The 16,558-nt window shown below is 44.6% G+C and overlaps 1 protein-coding gene across 2 annotated transcripts in view; it reads left to right on the top strand.

The window, feature by feature from the left end:
- Positions 1-4,883: 4,883 nt before the first annotated feature.
- FLCN (folliculin) overlaps positions 4,884-16,558 on the top strand; it is a 46,861-nt gene continuing 35,186 nt past the window's right edge. The window contains exons 1-5 of one of the 2 annotated variants that reach the window (XM_063934831.1): positions 4,884-5,153; positions 7,682-8,037; positions 8,205-8,351; positions 10,801-11,022; positions 13,573-13,733. In XM_063934831.1, the coding sequence (XP_063790901.1) occupies positions 7,789-8,037; positions 8,205-8,351; positions 10,801-11,022; positions 13,573-13,733 (779 nt within the window). In that variant the 5' untranslated portion in view covers positions 4,884-5,153; positions 7,682-7,788. Of the gene's footprint in view, positions 5,154-7,660; positions 8,038-8,204; positions 8,352-10,800; positions 11,023-13,572; positions 13,734-16,558 lie in introns of both variants that reach the window. The other variant, XM_063934830.1, reaches the window with a different exon arrangement.

Here is a 16,558-nt window from a genome sequence, read left to right as displayed (position 1 = left end):
CTCCCGCCCGTTTGGGAGCTTTGGTATAATCCCCATGGTCCTTACGGAGTCCCAGCATCCACTAGGACGTCAGAGAAAATAAGATTTTACTTACCGATAAATCTATTTCTCGTAGTCCGTAGTGGATGCTGGGCGCCCATCCCAAGTGCGGATTGTCTGCAATACTTGTACATAGTTATTGTTACAAAAATCGGGTTATTCTTGTTGTGAGCCGTCTTTTCAGAGGCTCCTTCGTTGTTATCATACTGTTAACTGGGTTCAGATCACAGGTTGTACGGTGTGATTGGTGTGGCTGGTATGAGTCTTACCCGGGATTCAATATCCTTCCTTATTATGCACGCTCGTCCGGGCACAGTATCCTAACTGAGGCTTGGAGGAGGGTCATAGGGGGAGGAGCCAGTGCACACCACCTGATCCTAAAGCTTTTATTATTGTGCCCTGTCTCCTGCGGAGCCGCTATATCCCCATGGTCCTTACGGAGTCCCAGCATCCACTACGGACTACGAGAAATAGATTTATCGGTAAGTAAAATCTTATTTTTTCTGGTCAGCCCCATTCTTTTTACGGCTGTTGTCATGCACCTTCAAGAACTGCTTCTTTAGAGTCTTCATTTTATGTACAACTTGCTGTTGTGTACGTATAATGCCTCTTGCTTCAAGCAGCTTTGCAATGTTTTTATAAATGACTGCATCCTTCACTTTGCCTGTGATCTGTTTTTTAATCTCCTCCTCACCCCTTATGCTGAGCAGCTCTTTCACCTCCTGATCTGTCCAGGTCGCCATGACTGTCTCCTCCGCTTCCTGGATGTTTCCCCCGGGCTCTGGATGATGACATCATCTTTTCTGAGCCCGGGGAAGCTCCAATGAGAGGCCTTTTAACAGTCCCGGGTACTGTATACCGGGTAGGGCCCATTCACACTACACTGCATCCTGAAACGATCCCGGATTCAACCCTGGTCGAGACCTGGGACGCTCGTCCCGGGATATTGTTCCTGTACCCTTTCACACTGAGCAATTTCCCGGGTTGATGCGCATTCATGTGCAATAACTCGGGAAATTTTTGTCAGTCTGAAAGTGGTATTAATAAAGTGGATCTTAAATGACTGACGGCTAAAGTTCTCTTTCTACTGACTATGGTATCAGCTAGAAGAGTGTCAGATTTAGGAGCGCTGTCATGTTGTTCTCCTTTTCTGATTTTTTATCCAGATAAAGCAGTTCTCAGAACTAGGTCTGGGTATCTTCCGAAGGTGGTGTCTAAATTCCACCTTAATGAAGAAATTGTAGTCCCGGCTTTTCAGGTATCGGAACTTTCTGCGGGAGATGCGTCGCTGGACGTGGTCCGGGCATTAAGGATCTACGTGGATCGTACCAGTGCCATCTGAAAGACAGATTCTCTGTTCATTCTCTACGGATTTCACAAGAGAGATGGCCTGCTACTAAACAGACACTGGCGAGGTGGCTTCGAATGACGATTTCAGAAGCATATTCTCAAGCTGATCTCCCTGTTCCGGATAATGTCTCTGCTCACTCTACACGTAAGGTAGGTCCTTCATGGGCAGCACAAATGGAGCTTCAGCAGAAAAGATATGTAAGGCAGCCACATGGTCTTCCATTAACACATTTATTAGACATTATGCCTTGGATACTTTTGCCTCTCATGACGCTGAATTCGGGCGTAAGGTTCTCCTGTCCAATCAGGAGCGTCCCCACCACTAAATTGCTTTGGGAAATCCCATTGTTATCCTGTGGATAACCTGTGGACCTTGCCGGAGAAATATACGTTATGGTAAGACCTTACCGTTGATAACGGTATTTCTCCTAAGTCCACAGGGATCCCACCCTGACGCACCTGATTTGAGGATCTTTCTACTCCCTAAACCTCTTCCTTCTTGTATGGAAAGGTGTGCATGTGTGTTCTTCTTGCCTGATTAGGGCTCTACATGATGCTCCTGCCTAAATGCTTTGGAATCCAACTGATTTGCCTGAGCCAGTGGGCGAGGATATATGGACGGGCCCGTTGCATCCTGGTAGGACTGAAAGCTTGTGATCGTTTGGTGCCAATCCGCTGTCGCTCTATCACATCCCATTGTTATCCTGTGGAACCTGTGGACTTAGGAGAAATACCGTTATCAACGGTAAGTTCTTACCATAACGTATATTTCTCCTTATCTTCCTTGATTTTGAACTGGATTAATCCCTAATCAAAAGCACAAGATGTTCTTTAATTTACTGTATAATAACCTTACACCAGATATACAATTATTCACAGAATGGTATTTGTCCAAATCAGTTTATTGGTCCATCACATGTAAGGGATGAGTTAGTCTATACCATGCTTTCCCAACCTCGGTCCTCAAGGCAAACTAACAGTTCATATTTTAGTGATATACATGCTCAAGCACAGGTGACTCATGCCGCTTTCACATCTCCAGTGCCGGATCCCACTCGGGAATTGGAAACGGGTCCTTCCCGGGCGGGATCCGGCATTGGAGACTATGTGCTGGCTTCCCGACCCGGGAAATTGCCGAGTCAATTGCCATAGCGGTGGGGGGCGGAGCCGGCAGCGGGGGAGGGAGTGGGGGTGGAGGAGGCGCTGGGAGATGAGCTCATTTCCACGCTGCCTCTCCCTATGCTGTGAATGGGCACTGGGTCGCATCGACCTGGCAAACCACTCATACTGCACCTGACCCAGTATTCAACCCGGGAATAACCCTTTTTATTACCCGGGTTGAATTACTGGGTCAGGCGACCCGAGAATTCGGACATGGCCCTTTCACATCGGACACTGACCCGTGTTGACCTGGCAATATGCCGGGTCGATACTGGGTTGTTTGTGCGGTGTGAAAGGGGTATGAGGGGGTTATTCAGGTTTGGGTGGGTTATATTCTTTCTGTGCAGGGTAAATACTGGCTGCTTTATTTTTACACTGCAATTTAGATTTCAGTTTGAACACACCCAAATCTAACTCTCTCCGCACATGTTACATCTGCATTGCGACGTCCGGGATCTCGACTAGATGTATGGTGACCGCTTCCTATACATCCAACATGATAATAGTGCAGAGATATTAGTTACTGTACGTACATTGCACTGATGTAGTAAGTCACAGCAAGGTGCCTCTGCTCTGTTGGTCCTCTGCTACGTGATAATATAGCATTACTGTTATCATGTCAGATATATGACTTTTGCTGGCCCATTATTTGTTTTTTAACCAACCCCTATTCTGGAAGTGTCATCTTACTGGTGATATATCTGGAAATACATAGGCGTGCGCAGCACATTTTATTAGGGGGTGCACCATCGGAGGGGTGTGTCTACACCACCTTTTGGGTGTGTCTAGCACCATCTATTGACGGTCAACGCAATATAAAATATCCACCCTTGTACCAATCCTAATAAAGCAGATACATTGTCAGATGTTGTGGAGTGCACCAAACAAACACCCCTGATGGCACTCACTGCAATTACACTGCTCCTCCTCAGCCTGGTCTGGCTCCCTCTCACTTTCCCCTGTAAGCTGCAGCAGCTTACTTACAAGTCAGTCACTCACTAACACTGACAGTCACAGACTAGTACTGCTGCTGCTGGAAAAACGAGTGACGTGTCAATGTTCCTGCCGACCACCTGCCAGTATTGAATTTGTCTTCCTAAGAGGAACGCTGGCTGCATGCTGCTCCTCATCAGTGGCTAGCGTTGGCATAGCATAGAAGGATAGAGGTGGGCATGTGGCGGGTGCGATCAGCATGATGTAATCACGTCACATCACACTGTTTTTGTACATGGAGGTGGAGCCGGGAGTTTGAAAGCTGGTGGCAGTGGCACCCTTGATTAACCCAGGCGTCCGATCAGTACTGCAGTCCTGACAGGGTGCAGCACAGAGGGGACAGTAATCAGCCTGCTCGGCGATCCCTGCATCAGGCATGTGTGATCGGAGTGCCAGACATTAGGGGGTGCATGTGCGCACGAGGCACCCCCCCTGCGCACCCCTATGTGGAAATATATAGTGCCTGCTCAGAGGAAAGACTCGGTGGCACAGTGCTGGTGGGCTCTGGGTGGTGCTCCCCAGCTAGAGTAGGGGTGAAGGGTGTGTGGTGCTGGGCCCCCTAGGTGCTATGGGTCCATGTGCACTCCACAGCACCAGGCAGCCTTGTGCCACTGAAGGGAAGTATGGTTTGGGTCATACTGTAGTGGGGAAGGCAGTATGTGGCTTACTAATTCTGTACGGGTGTGGGTTGATAGACAGTGTCTAGTTAGACAGTCAATAAATAGACACCATATGTTAGACGGACATTAGGTCGACAGGGTCAAAAGGTCGACATGAAAATGGTCGAGATAAAAAAGGTAGACACCATGTTTTTTGCATTTTTGTGGTTTGTGTGGATAGTTTTGTCATCTGGGACCCCCACTTGTAGAAAGGCATACCCTCGCGGGGCTCGCTTCACTCGTCACGCTTCGGGCTCGGTGGCTTGCTGCGTTTGCCACAAGGTTTATAACCAACTCTATGCCGACATGGATAGAGAAGGTATGAAATAGTCCAAAACCATGTTAAATAAAAAAAAAAATTGTCAATCTTTTTTATGTCAACCATTTTCATGTCGACCTTTTGACACTTGACCTTTTGTACAGTCTACCTTTTTCATGTTGATCTTTTGATCCTGTCGACCTAATGTCGGTCTAACATATGGTGTCTATCTATGGACTGTCTAACATAACTAGACACTATCAACCGGATACCCTCTGTACCATGAGGTAATAAGACTATAATGGATTTCTGCTAGAGTAGACGCTGGAGAGTGACTAGCTCTGCCCTGCAGTAACACGCTCACACCACTGGAGGGAGCATGTGCAGATGACAGCTCCCAGTAGCTGAGCTGGCCGGATCAGCTGACATACCTCGTGCAGGCGCTGCGGGTCAGACCATTCTCTCGCTCTGTAGGGGGGACCCGCGGTATTGGCGAAATCTCTTGCGACACCCGCCGGCCCCCCTACTCGCGGCAGCATTACACCCGGTGCGGGCGGTGTAACCATATGTCCGCGTTGTTGTGACACTGTTTCCCGGAGTGTACGGTCTGTATCCCCCCCACCCCCCCGTTACAGTGTCCTCGCCTAGAGAGCAGTCAGCTGTCATGTGATGTAAACATGGCGACCTGACAGGTGGGTATGAGTGCCTGCTCTGGGGTATACAGTCCGTATAATATAAAGTTAAGGTGGGGATGCAATCAGTGTAACATGAGGTTATAGGGGGGATGTAGTGAAACACGGGGTCCTAGGGGGAGGATACAGTGTCACATGGGTTTATAGGGGGGATAATACACTGTGACACAGAGTTATGGGGGGAGGGTACAGTGTAACATGGGGTTATGGGGGAGGATACAGTGTAACATGGGGTTATGGGGGGATAATACATTATAACATGGGGTTATGGGAGTATGATACAGTGTAACATGGGGTTATGGGGGGATAATACATTATAACATGGGGTTATGGGAGTATGATACAGTGTAACATGGGGTTATGGGAGTATGATACAGTGTAACATGGGGTTATGGGGGAGGATACAGTGTAACATGGGGTTATGGGGGAGTATACAGTGTAACATGGGGTTATGGGGGGATGATACAGTGTGACATGGGGTTATGGGGGGATAATACATTATAACATGGGTTTATGGGAGTATGATACAGTGTAACATGGGGTTATGGAGGGATGATACAGTGTGACATGGAGTTATGGAGGGATGATACAGTGTGACATGGAGTTATGGAGGGATGATACAGTGTGACATGGAGTTATGGGGGGAGTATACAGTGTAACATGGGATTATGGGGGGGATGATACATTAGAACATGGGTTTAAAGGGTGGATGATACTGTGTAACATGGAGTTATGGGGGGGTACATAGTGTAACATGGGGGAAGATACAGTGTAAAGTGAGTTTATAGGGGGACACATCACATTGGATCTTAGGGGGGGTCGTGGTGTAATATGGGGTTATAGGGGAGATTATACAGTGTATCATGGTGTTATATGGGGGACATAATGTAACATGGGGTTATAGGGGGGCATCAAACAGTGTTACATGGGATTATAGTGGGGATGATACAGTGTAATATATAGAATAATTAGAATGTAAGCTCTCACGAGCAGGGCCCCCAACCCTTATGTCCTTATCCTTATCTTACTTAAACCATCCTCGATGGCACCTAATCCTGCGGTTTTCTGTCACCCTGATACGTATGTATAATGACTTTGTACAGTTTCCAATATAGAGCAACCAGCAGATACTAGGTGTACTTGATAGAATATTTGTTGCCCACACTGAAAAGGTGATGGCTCTTCAATGAAAATTATAAGTGTTAATTTTGTTCACCACAACACTCAAGACAAATGAATGGACTGCATGCAGAGGGAGAGTCATTCCATAATTGCTATTGTAGGGCTGAAGACCTGATAGTAAAAAGAAGCAGCACGCAGAGAGAAAATGTTTGGAATGAATGCATGCTCTTATCTACGGGTTGCAGACACGCATCACCTCTGGATATGGCCACAATCAACGGTTAAAAAGCACCAGTGGCCGGGAGGACAGCGGTAACAATTCATTCATTCATTACAAACATTTTCTCTCTGCAATCTGCTTCTTTTTACTATCAGGCTTTCAGCCCTGCAATAGAAATGATGGAATGACTCTCCCTCTGTATGCAGTCCATTCATGATAAGGCTTTAGCTTTTTTCATCACTGCCAAATTAAATAAATTGCAGTCCAATGGACTCTTTCTCCACACAGTAACAATCAACTTCATTTGCCTTGAGTGTTGTGGTGAACAAAATGAACACTTAGAATTTTCATTGAAGTGCCATCACCTTTTTGGGCAACAAATATTCTATCAAGTACACCTAGTATCTGCTGGTTGCTCTATATTGGAAACTGTATACAAAGTCATTATACAGGTTTAGCGGATCACAATTACTATTGCAAATTTGCATATATATTTTTATTACTGTTTTTTATCCCAGTAGTGGGAAGGGTAATTATGTGTAATTTGTAAGTTATAATTTTCTGTGTGTTCGGCCGGCCGATATATGTTCAAGCTCTTGAGATAATCTATATGCTTATAAATTTTAAATAAAAGCTAAATATGTGTTAGCCAATTACTAGCACTTTTTCATTTTTCTGTACATTTTCCTTGTTGTATATGGGTTAAGTATACCCATGGAATAAGCTGCATGTATTTGGCTTGTTAATAGGTGCCGGGTCATATTGTTTTCTAGAGGAGAGGTTGCCCATAGCAACCAATCAGCATCTCCCTTACATTTTATAGAATGTATTCGATAAAGGCTTCCTTCAAAGCTGGTCCTTTTCTCCACTCTTTCCACTGCTTCATAAATAGACCCTTAAATCTAATGACTGTCTCGCCAGAATCTCGCAGGCTCCCGCAAACATTAAAAAAAAAAAAGTTTCAAAACCCAACTTTATTAGTAGATAAAATACTGAGCATGTGAGAGCTGTGGGGATCCTTCTGCATCAAATCTCTTGTGATCACAGGAGAGATTGACTGTGCTTCATTTTCAATAAGTATTAAAGTTAATCAATACTAGAAAAAAACCTACTAACCACTTTCATAGGTTTGTAGAGAATCCTGACACAACATTTTATTTTGTAGGTTTATTTCTATTTGTTTTAGCCCGTGTTGAAGCACCGCAGCATTACATGGCTGCTGGTTGGGTTCCATGAGACCAGCAGCTCTGTGACGTCTTTGCATTTTGGATTAGAGGACTCTCGGCAGACAACATGAATGCCATGGTGGCGCTGTGCCACTTCTGTGAGCTCCATGGACCACGCACTCTGTTCTGCACCGAGGCTCTGCATTCTCCGCTGCCCCAAGGGGCTACTTGTGGGGACACTTTGGGCCATGGGGAGCAGGCGGAGGAGGAAGAAGGGGGCATCCAGATGAGCAGCAGGATCCGTTCACACAGTCCTGCGGAAGGAGCTAGCGCAGAGTCCAACAGCCCCAGGCTCAAGAAGTCAGACATGTGTGAGGTGAGTAGGAATAACGGTTGGGAATGAATTATACTAACTTCTGGACTGATCCTTTTTTTCTTGGGGGTATATCCTGATCACCTGCCATGCAACTGGCAGCTGTAAACCATATTGTATGGTAGTAGTGATAAGAATGTTTCAAACATTATTTCTCTGTCCACATTCAGGGCTGCCGGTCTTTGGCTGCTGGACATCCTGGATACATTAGCCATGATAAGGAAACCTCCATTAAATATGTCAGCCATCAGCACCCCAACAATCCGCAACTGTTCAGCATTGTGCGCCAAGCCTGTGTGCGGAGCCTGAGCTGTGAGGTAATAATGACAACACGGCTCAGATGATTAAATGTTCTTTGAAATGTGATTACTGCAGAAAAAGCAATTGCAGTACAGTACCTCCGGCATCCGGCTAGATCATGGCCAATTAGGTACTTCAGTACTATGAGTTATCACATCCCAAAATTCTACGATTAGCGCATTCCTAGAGGTGACTCTTTTCCACCAGTAGTACTGAGGAAAAGTCCACTATCTTCTGTTTAAAGGGTTTGCTAGCAGTTCAGGGAAATATGCATAGACTTTGTGATCCTAATAAATGAAGGAATACAAGATTACTCTGTCAACAAACTGTCTGTACCCTATGCAAGTCTTCAGTTACATTACAGCTGCAAATTCATATTGCCCAGGGAAATATAGGGAAAGTCTTCTGGTGGGATTGAAAATCGACACCAGGGGCCAGATTCAGGGCTAATTCAGTAAGGATTGTAAAATTTGCGAATCATAATCCGGGCGATTATCATTCGCATTGCGCATGCGCTAGCAAAAACACCAACCAAAAATGTGTACATATTGCGATTGCAATGTAGCCGCTGTTTGAGTGACAGGAAGATGGCATTTTTGGGCGGAAACATGCCGTTTTCTGGTTGTGTCTGAAAAACTGCAGATGTGCCCAGGCGTTTTAAGGATGGCCTCTGACGTCAGCGATGACCACTTCCAGCTTCTTGTGTAGCAAAAATTGTGACAAGCTTGCCTGGCGCAGATAGGAAAAATCTTCGATGTCCCAGTAATTGCGTATGGTTTTGCGATCAGCCCACATATTGCGATGCATTTGCAGTTTTTATGATGCGCATTATTTCTCACTTTCTGGGCGGCAACTATTTGATCGCAGAAACTGGTTCTTAGCAGGAACTGCAATCCTTACTGAATGAGGCCCTTAATTCAGACCCGATCGTAGATGTGCGAGAAAACACACATCTACGATCAACTTCTTTGACATGCGGGGGGACGCCCAGCACAGGGAAAGTCCGCCTCGCATGTCGAATCCAGCCCTACCCCCCATGCAGACATGCAAGGGCATCGCACGGCGGTGATGCTTTCTCATGTTTAGAGTAGCCCTCTGCCTGTGAAGGCAGACGGCTACCCGCCATGTTAAGGGTCGCAGCGGCTGTGTGTGATGTCACACAGCCACTACGGTCCACCACGCAGACGGTCTGGATACGCCTGCGTTGTCCGGACCGCACCGCTAAAACGACGCCCCGTTCCCACCCCCTCCAGGTCTTAAATTGCGTTCTGAAGAGAACACAGTTTAGAACATTGCACATGTGCGTACCGGCATACGCAGATGTGCATAAATCGGTTCATATTGATTCTTGCACATCAGCACCAGGGTTTGAATCTGCCCTTCAGTTAGCCGCGGTTAATTACAACAGGGTAACTGATCTGCCGGGACTATTCAGTTAGAGTCCACGATCAGCCCACAGGCTGCACTTAACGCAGATTTTTGTCAGAGCCTGAGAGAGGCTTGAAAAGGAATGCGTGTTAAATGCCCTGATTGCGGGGACCTGGAACACGTTACCCATAGCTACAGGAACTTTTCCTGGATTCTATGAATTAACGTGCAAGGAAAAGGGGCTGTAATTGAATAGCCCCGGGTGTTAAAGCCAGAGGCTTCCATCCTGTAAATGGTGTTGAGTATGATAATGTAATAGCTAAAATGAAACAAGAGCTGCTGTAGGAGGAGCTTCTTCTCTCTCTGTGTCTGTTTTTTAAATAACAGCAATAAAATAAAATACTCTTATATTATATACTCTTATATTATCTAATGAACAGCTGATGAGAAAGCCAAACAGATTATTATACAGTAATAACATTGTTACAATACTAACAAAGAAGAGACTTTGTGTCACATCACGCTCTCAGTATAATAAGTACATGTAGAACATGATATACCCGTGTAGGGTTTGACAGGTCCTATTATAATCCCCATGTGTACCACTGAGGTTCCAGAGCTGTATCATTTCTAGGCTGTACCGGAGGACAAAGCTTTTCCTCTTTGTGTACTGCTGCTGACACACACACCTCTTGTCATTGGTGGACTTGCACAAAGACACATCCTGATTGGTTTCTCTGGTTTTAGTACAGATTTGCAATTCCTTTCTTCAACTAAGAATTTTAACGCATTAATGTGACTATACTCCACCTGCCACATCCCCATTTGTGCAAGGAGAAGTTAGAGGACCCCCTCAATCCCTTGGCCAATGTCTTATGATATCAAGTCATTTGATTTGACACTAACGAAACTCACCTTTAATTTTTATTGCTTAGAGCAGCGGTTCTCAACCCATAGGCGGATTTACGGGGAGGCGATCAGGGCGATAGATCCCTGCTCTTTTAAAAAGACAGTGAGAATCTGCCTTGTGTCTGTGAGGGTGGAGATGGTGTTTTCTGGTCAGTCAGTGACCTTGTCATTGATGTTTGTGTTGTCCAGGTCTGCCCCGGTCGGGAAGGTCCCATCTTCTTTGGGGACGAGCAGCATGGCTTTGTGTTCAGCCACACGTTCTTCATCAAGGACAGTCTAGCACGTGGATTTCAGCGCTGGTACAGTATCATAATCATCATGATGGACAGAATCTATCTGATCAACTCCTGGCCCTTCCTGTTGTCCAAGATCCGAGGGGTCATAGATGAACTTCAGGGAAAGGCACTAAAAGTGAGTAGAGCCATGGAGGGTGTCTTTTTTGCTATTTCATAATTTCCCCCAATAATGCAGATTATACTCTTGGGATTACCAGAATTTAAATTTTTAATTTTTACAGCAATCCAGTTAAAGAAACAACAAACTATAAGTCAACCATTGCCGAGTCATCAGTTAAGAGATTGTGTCTGAGGACATCATTGTGGAAAGCATGCCCGTTACCTATTAGCCTGCAAACCAATCAATCCATTATATTTAATTATAAAACGGCATGATGATTGTGATGCGTTATATATGCTACTGAAAACAACTAGGCAATTCAATAAGTGACCATAACTGGTGAAAGTATAGACTGTATTATCACCTTATTAGAGCATCATAAGAAAGGGGATATGTTAAAAATAAATGATATAGAAGTAGATAGGATATTTGAATAATTTGAGGTATAGCAATGGATCCATACCACTCCTCCTACTCTTTCTATGTATAATGGACTGGCCAGAAATGTCTTTGCATAAAGAACAGAAACCGAATCCTTTTTGTCACTATGGGAGAGTTTTATTGATACCATTGCTTTTGAAATTAGAGAAAATATAAAAAATGCCTCAAATCAGACTTTTCCTGAGTGATCCAGAATTTTGAATCAGACTTTTCCTGAGTGATCCCCAGATCAGTTGGAAACCAGATCACAGGAAACCAGACTATATCCTGAGTGATCCACAGATCAGTTGATCACTTCTTTTTCGCTATACATTACCGCACCTGGCCCAACTACCACCCACCCCACCAGTGGCGGTGATGACACTATTCCTTACAGTGTCTGGCAGTGTAGGACTGGGGATAGCTCATGAAATCCATGCCTGGTTTAGTGACACTGTGCAGATATACATTAATGTTATGTGTGTGATGCATTCTCTGTAAATATTATGCGTGACAATGTAGCGCAGTATTACGTTAGTTCATTTTGAAAAATTAGTGTGTTAAATGACATGGCATACAATCACAGTTTGTATAGAAAGCTAACAATAACATTTAATTGAAGAAAAAAAAGGGGATTTTTGTTTACTTACCGTAAAATCTCTCTCTCTGATTCCGTCTGCGGGACGCTGCACACTTACTGATGGGTTAGAGTGTGTGGTTAAATATTTCCCTGCAGTTTCTGAGTAGCTACAGACCTACTCCTACCTTGCGATCACTTCAAACTGTTTAGTTTCCGTTTTGACATCACAAACACGCCCTGCGTTCGGCCAGTCACTCCCCCGTTTCCCCAGGCACGCCTGCGTTTTCATCTGACACGCCTGCGTTTTTTAGCACACTCCCGGAAAACGGTCAGTTACCTCCCAGAAACGCCCCATTCATGTCAATCACTCACCGATCAGCAGAACGACTGAAAAGAGCTGCTCGACCTTGTGTGAAACTGCATAGGTTTTTGTGAAAGTACGTCGCGCGTGGGCACTGCGGCCCATACGCATGCGCAGAAATGCCGATTTTTAGCCTGATCGATGTGAACAACGGCAGCTAGCGCTCAACTCGGAATGACCCCCTTAGTCACTAATGCCCCCCAGTCAAACAGTCCCCATATAACCCAGCCCTATGACACACACCGCAGTGGGAACAAAAGTGGGAGGAGGGGAGCAAGAGAGAAACACGGCATTACACACATCAATGGAAGCAGCAGCCCAACACTGCCCAGGCAGGCTGTGGCTGTCCTACCTGAGAAATGCCTCCCCGGATCACTGACCGGAATAAGCAAGCCCCAGTGACCTTAGTTTGGTGGCTTCTCAGAGGCCATGTAGAGTGGGAAGAATTCTTAACTAGCTAACCCCACTCCTGCTACACTTGTCACCTGTACACAGGGACTAAGTATGTAAGAAAACTGAAATCAAAACAAAAGAAACAGCTAAAAACTATAGACAAAAAAACCTGTGACTGTACTCCTCAGGCACAAAACTAAAACTGAGGTGATTCTGTGACAGACTGGGAATGGGAGGGGTTAGAGGGGGGAGGAGTTAGTTTCTATAGGTTCTGTGCCAAACTCCCTTCACACACACTAACCCAGTGGTTCTCAAACTGTGTGCCGCGGAACCTTGGGGTGCCTCAGGACACTTGCAGATTGGCTTGAATTAGTGATCTAGGACCAATTAAATTATTTATGGTCAATGTAACAGGCAAAACCAGTGCTGGTGGCTGCTAATCATGTCCCTCCCCACATAACTGAACCTAAGGATGACATATAGACACAATTTACTTAATTTAATAATTCTTTCTAAATTGCTCAGTAAGAAACTTTTGGCCTAGGGGTGCCGTGAAAAGAATTCTGATATTCTAGGGCGTCGTAATTAAGAAAAAGTTTGAGAACCACTGCTCTAACCCATCAGTAAGTGCGCAGCGTCCCCCAGATGGATGAAAGAGAAATAATAGATTTAAAAAAATGAAACTAAACAGGCCAATTCAGTTGGAAGAATATAACTCATAAGGGGAAGATGTATCAATATTTCAAAAGAGAGAAAGTGGAGTTGTCCATAGCAACCAAACTACCTTTAACTGTTATTTTATCCCTTGCAGGTGTTTGAAGCAGAGCAGTTCGGCTGCCCACAGCGCCCCCTTCGGAGTAACATGGCATTCACACCCTTCGTGCACCAGAGAAATGGCAACGCAGCTCGCTCCCTGACCTCTCTCACCAATGATGATAGCCTGTGGGCCTGCCTGCACACCTCCTTCGCTTGGTAACATGAACTCACTATAAACAGCTGGGAATAAAAATCTGGGGCTTTTGTGCTTAAAATGAGCTTTTCCTTTTAGTTGTTTTTTTTTTTTTTTTTTTTTCCCCCCCTCTAAAAAACGCTCAGAAATTGTCAGGTTTTTTTAGGCGTGAATTAGGTGAAGAACATTTATTTAACCTTACCCAAAATGATTTTAGTGGGAAAAAAAAAGTTTTTTTTGATATTTGAAAACAAAATTAAGTTTTCAAACATCGATCATCACCATTGGAACATCACGGCTTTCATTTTAAAAGCCCGGAGAGTCACCGGTAACACTGGGGAGGTTGCTATTGTCTGCAGCTGCTGGGGTGGGGGGTGTTTCCTGCCATGCTGACCTATCAGCAGTGATCGGCACCCCGGCAAACACCGTGGGAGGGTGCCGGGATTCAGAGGGACCTTCCGGTTTATCTGTTTATCTGACCTGGTCACATCCTGTGCAACCAGATCAGATAAAGCCCTTGCTAGTGTGGTTGCATCTGATGCGACTAAGCCAGGCAAAAGGAAATAAGGGTCACCACTAAATGGGAAATAACACTTGTGTTTAACTATTAGTGTGCTGACTTGTGTTCGTACCCCTTGCTCATTCTATTCTGGCCAGCTGTAAAACACCTTACATATTATAGTGCGGATCCAGCCAGGCTAGTATTGTATGTGTAACAGACTTGAGTAAAGCATCAGTTTGGTTATAGATAGATAGATAGATAGATAGATAGATAGATAGATAGATAGAACAAAATACCTCAGATGTGCTGTATAAATAGGAAATATATCCTTAATACCCTTATAGTGTCTTTGAATCTCCGTATTTTTATTTAAAAAGCATTAATAAAGTTTCCTTAAAAAATGTATTCATGTGTAATAAACAGAGGAATATAGTGCCTTCACATGAAGCATAATACAATATTTTTGCTACAATGCAACAATAACATAAAACCTGCTGGTTAAGGATATATTTCCTATTTATACTGCGCACCTGAGGTATTTTGTTCTGTTTCTATTTTTAGTCCCTGCTTGCAGTGATCAACCAAAAGGGTGCAAGTATACAGTTTTCAGCGCATAGGGTATTGTTGATATATATAAATACATATATATATAAAATTATATATACAGGTTGAGTCTCCCTTATCCAAAATGCTTGGGACCAGAGGTATTTTGGATATGGGATTTTTCCGTATTTTGGAATAATTGCATACCATAATGAGATATCATGGTGATGTTACCTATATCTAAGCACAGAATGCATTTATGTTACATATACACCTTATACACACAGCCTGAAGGTAATTTAATACAATATTTTTAATAACTGTGTGTGTTAAACAAAGTGTGTGTACATTGAGCCATCAGAAAACAAAGGTTTCACTATCTCACGCTCACTCAAAATAATCCGTATTTCGGAATATTCCGTATTTCGGAATATTTGGATATGGGATACTCAACCTGTGTATGTGTGTATATATATATATATATATATATTTATAGAAACTGAAGCTTAAATCCTGTTTTTCATAAGGTGACAGTTAAAATAATAACGGGGACATTTTTCAAAAATCGCATTACCAATGCAATCTGGGAGCAATGTTACCACCCAAGATCGCATTGCAAAATGCAATCACACTGGATGAATGTATCACCTGGAACAGGGGCTCCGAAAGGAGATATAGTAGACCTACCTTTGTTATCTCTTTTTCTTCATAGGGTCTACATGGATAGTATGGGGCGTAGGTGGTTGGAGTGGAGTTAAGCTTTCAGCTCCCAGAATGCTCGGGCCTATACCCCACCGCCAGTCCCAGCCTGGCCAGTTTGAGTTTGGTGGTGGCTGGAGCCAGAGGCACCATTAGACAGGGGCAGCCACAAGCTTTCTTTTTCTTTTTTTTTAAGCTTGTTGTCTCTGAGAAAGCAGCCCTGGATACTGGTAAATCTGGCAGCATCGCACCCCCTATGGGGGGATGCAGCTGCCGGTGGGAATGAAGGGATCTAAGCAGGTATCGGAGATACCAGCTGAGGTCCCTCCTACATACATTGCATGCTTAATATTTGCAGCTAACCCCCGAAAACTAAAGAGCCACAAATATTAATGATAAATGGGCCCCTGAATGTTTTGCAGATTATTATAATAAGATTTTACTCACCGGTAAATCTATTTCTCGTAGTCCGTAGTGGATGCTGGGAACTCCGTAAGGACCATGGGGAATAGTGGCTCAGCAGGAGACTGGGCACAACTAAAGAAAGCTTTAGGACTACCTGGTGTGCACTGGCTCCTCCCTCTATGACCCTCCTAAAGACCTCAGTTAGGATACTGTGCCCGGAAGAGCTGACACAATAAGGAAAGGATTTTGAATCCCGGGTAAGACTCATACCAGCCACACCAATCACACCGTATAACTCGTGATACTATACCCAGTTAACAGTATGAAATATAACAGCCTCTCAACAGATGGCTCAACAATAACCCTTTAGTTAAACAATAACTATATACAAGTATTGCAGACAATCCGCACTTGGGACGGGCGCCCAGCATCCACTACGGACTACGAGAAATAGATTTACCGGTGAGTAAAATCTTATTTTCTCTGACGTCCTAGTGGATGCTGGGAACTCCGTAAGGACCATGGGGATTATACCAAAGCTCCCAAACGGGCGGGAGAGTGCGGATGACTCTGCAGCACCGAATGAGCAAACTCAAGGTCCTCCTCAGCCAGGGTATCAAACTTGTAGAATTTTGCAAATGTGTTTGAACCCGACCAAGTAGCAGCTCGGCAAAGTTGTAAAGCCGAGACCCCTCGGGC

The sequence above is a fragment of the Pseudophryne corroboree genome, chromosome 7, assembly GCF_028390025.1.
Source record: "Pseudophryne corroboree isolate aPseCor3 chromosome 7, aPseCor3.hap2, whole genome shotgun sequence".
Lineage (NCBI taxonomy): Eukaryota > Metazoa > Chordata > Amphibia > Anura > Myobatrachidae > Pseudophryne > Pseudophryne corroboree.
This window is presented reverse-complemented; position numbering and strand designations above follow the sequence as displayed.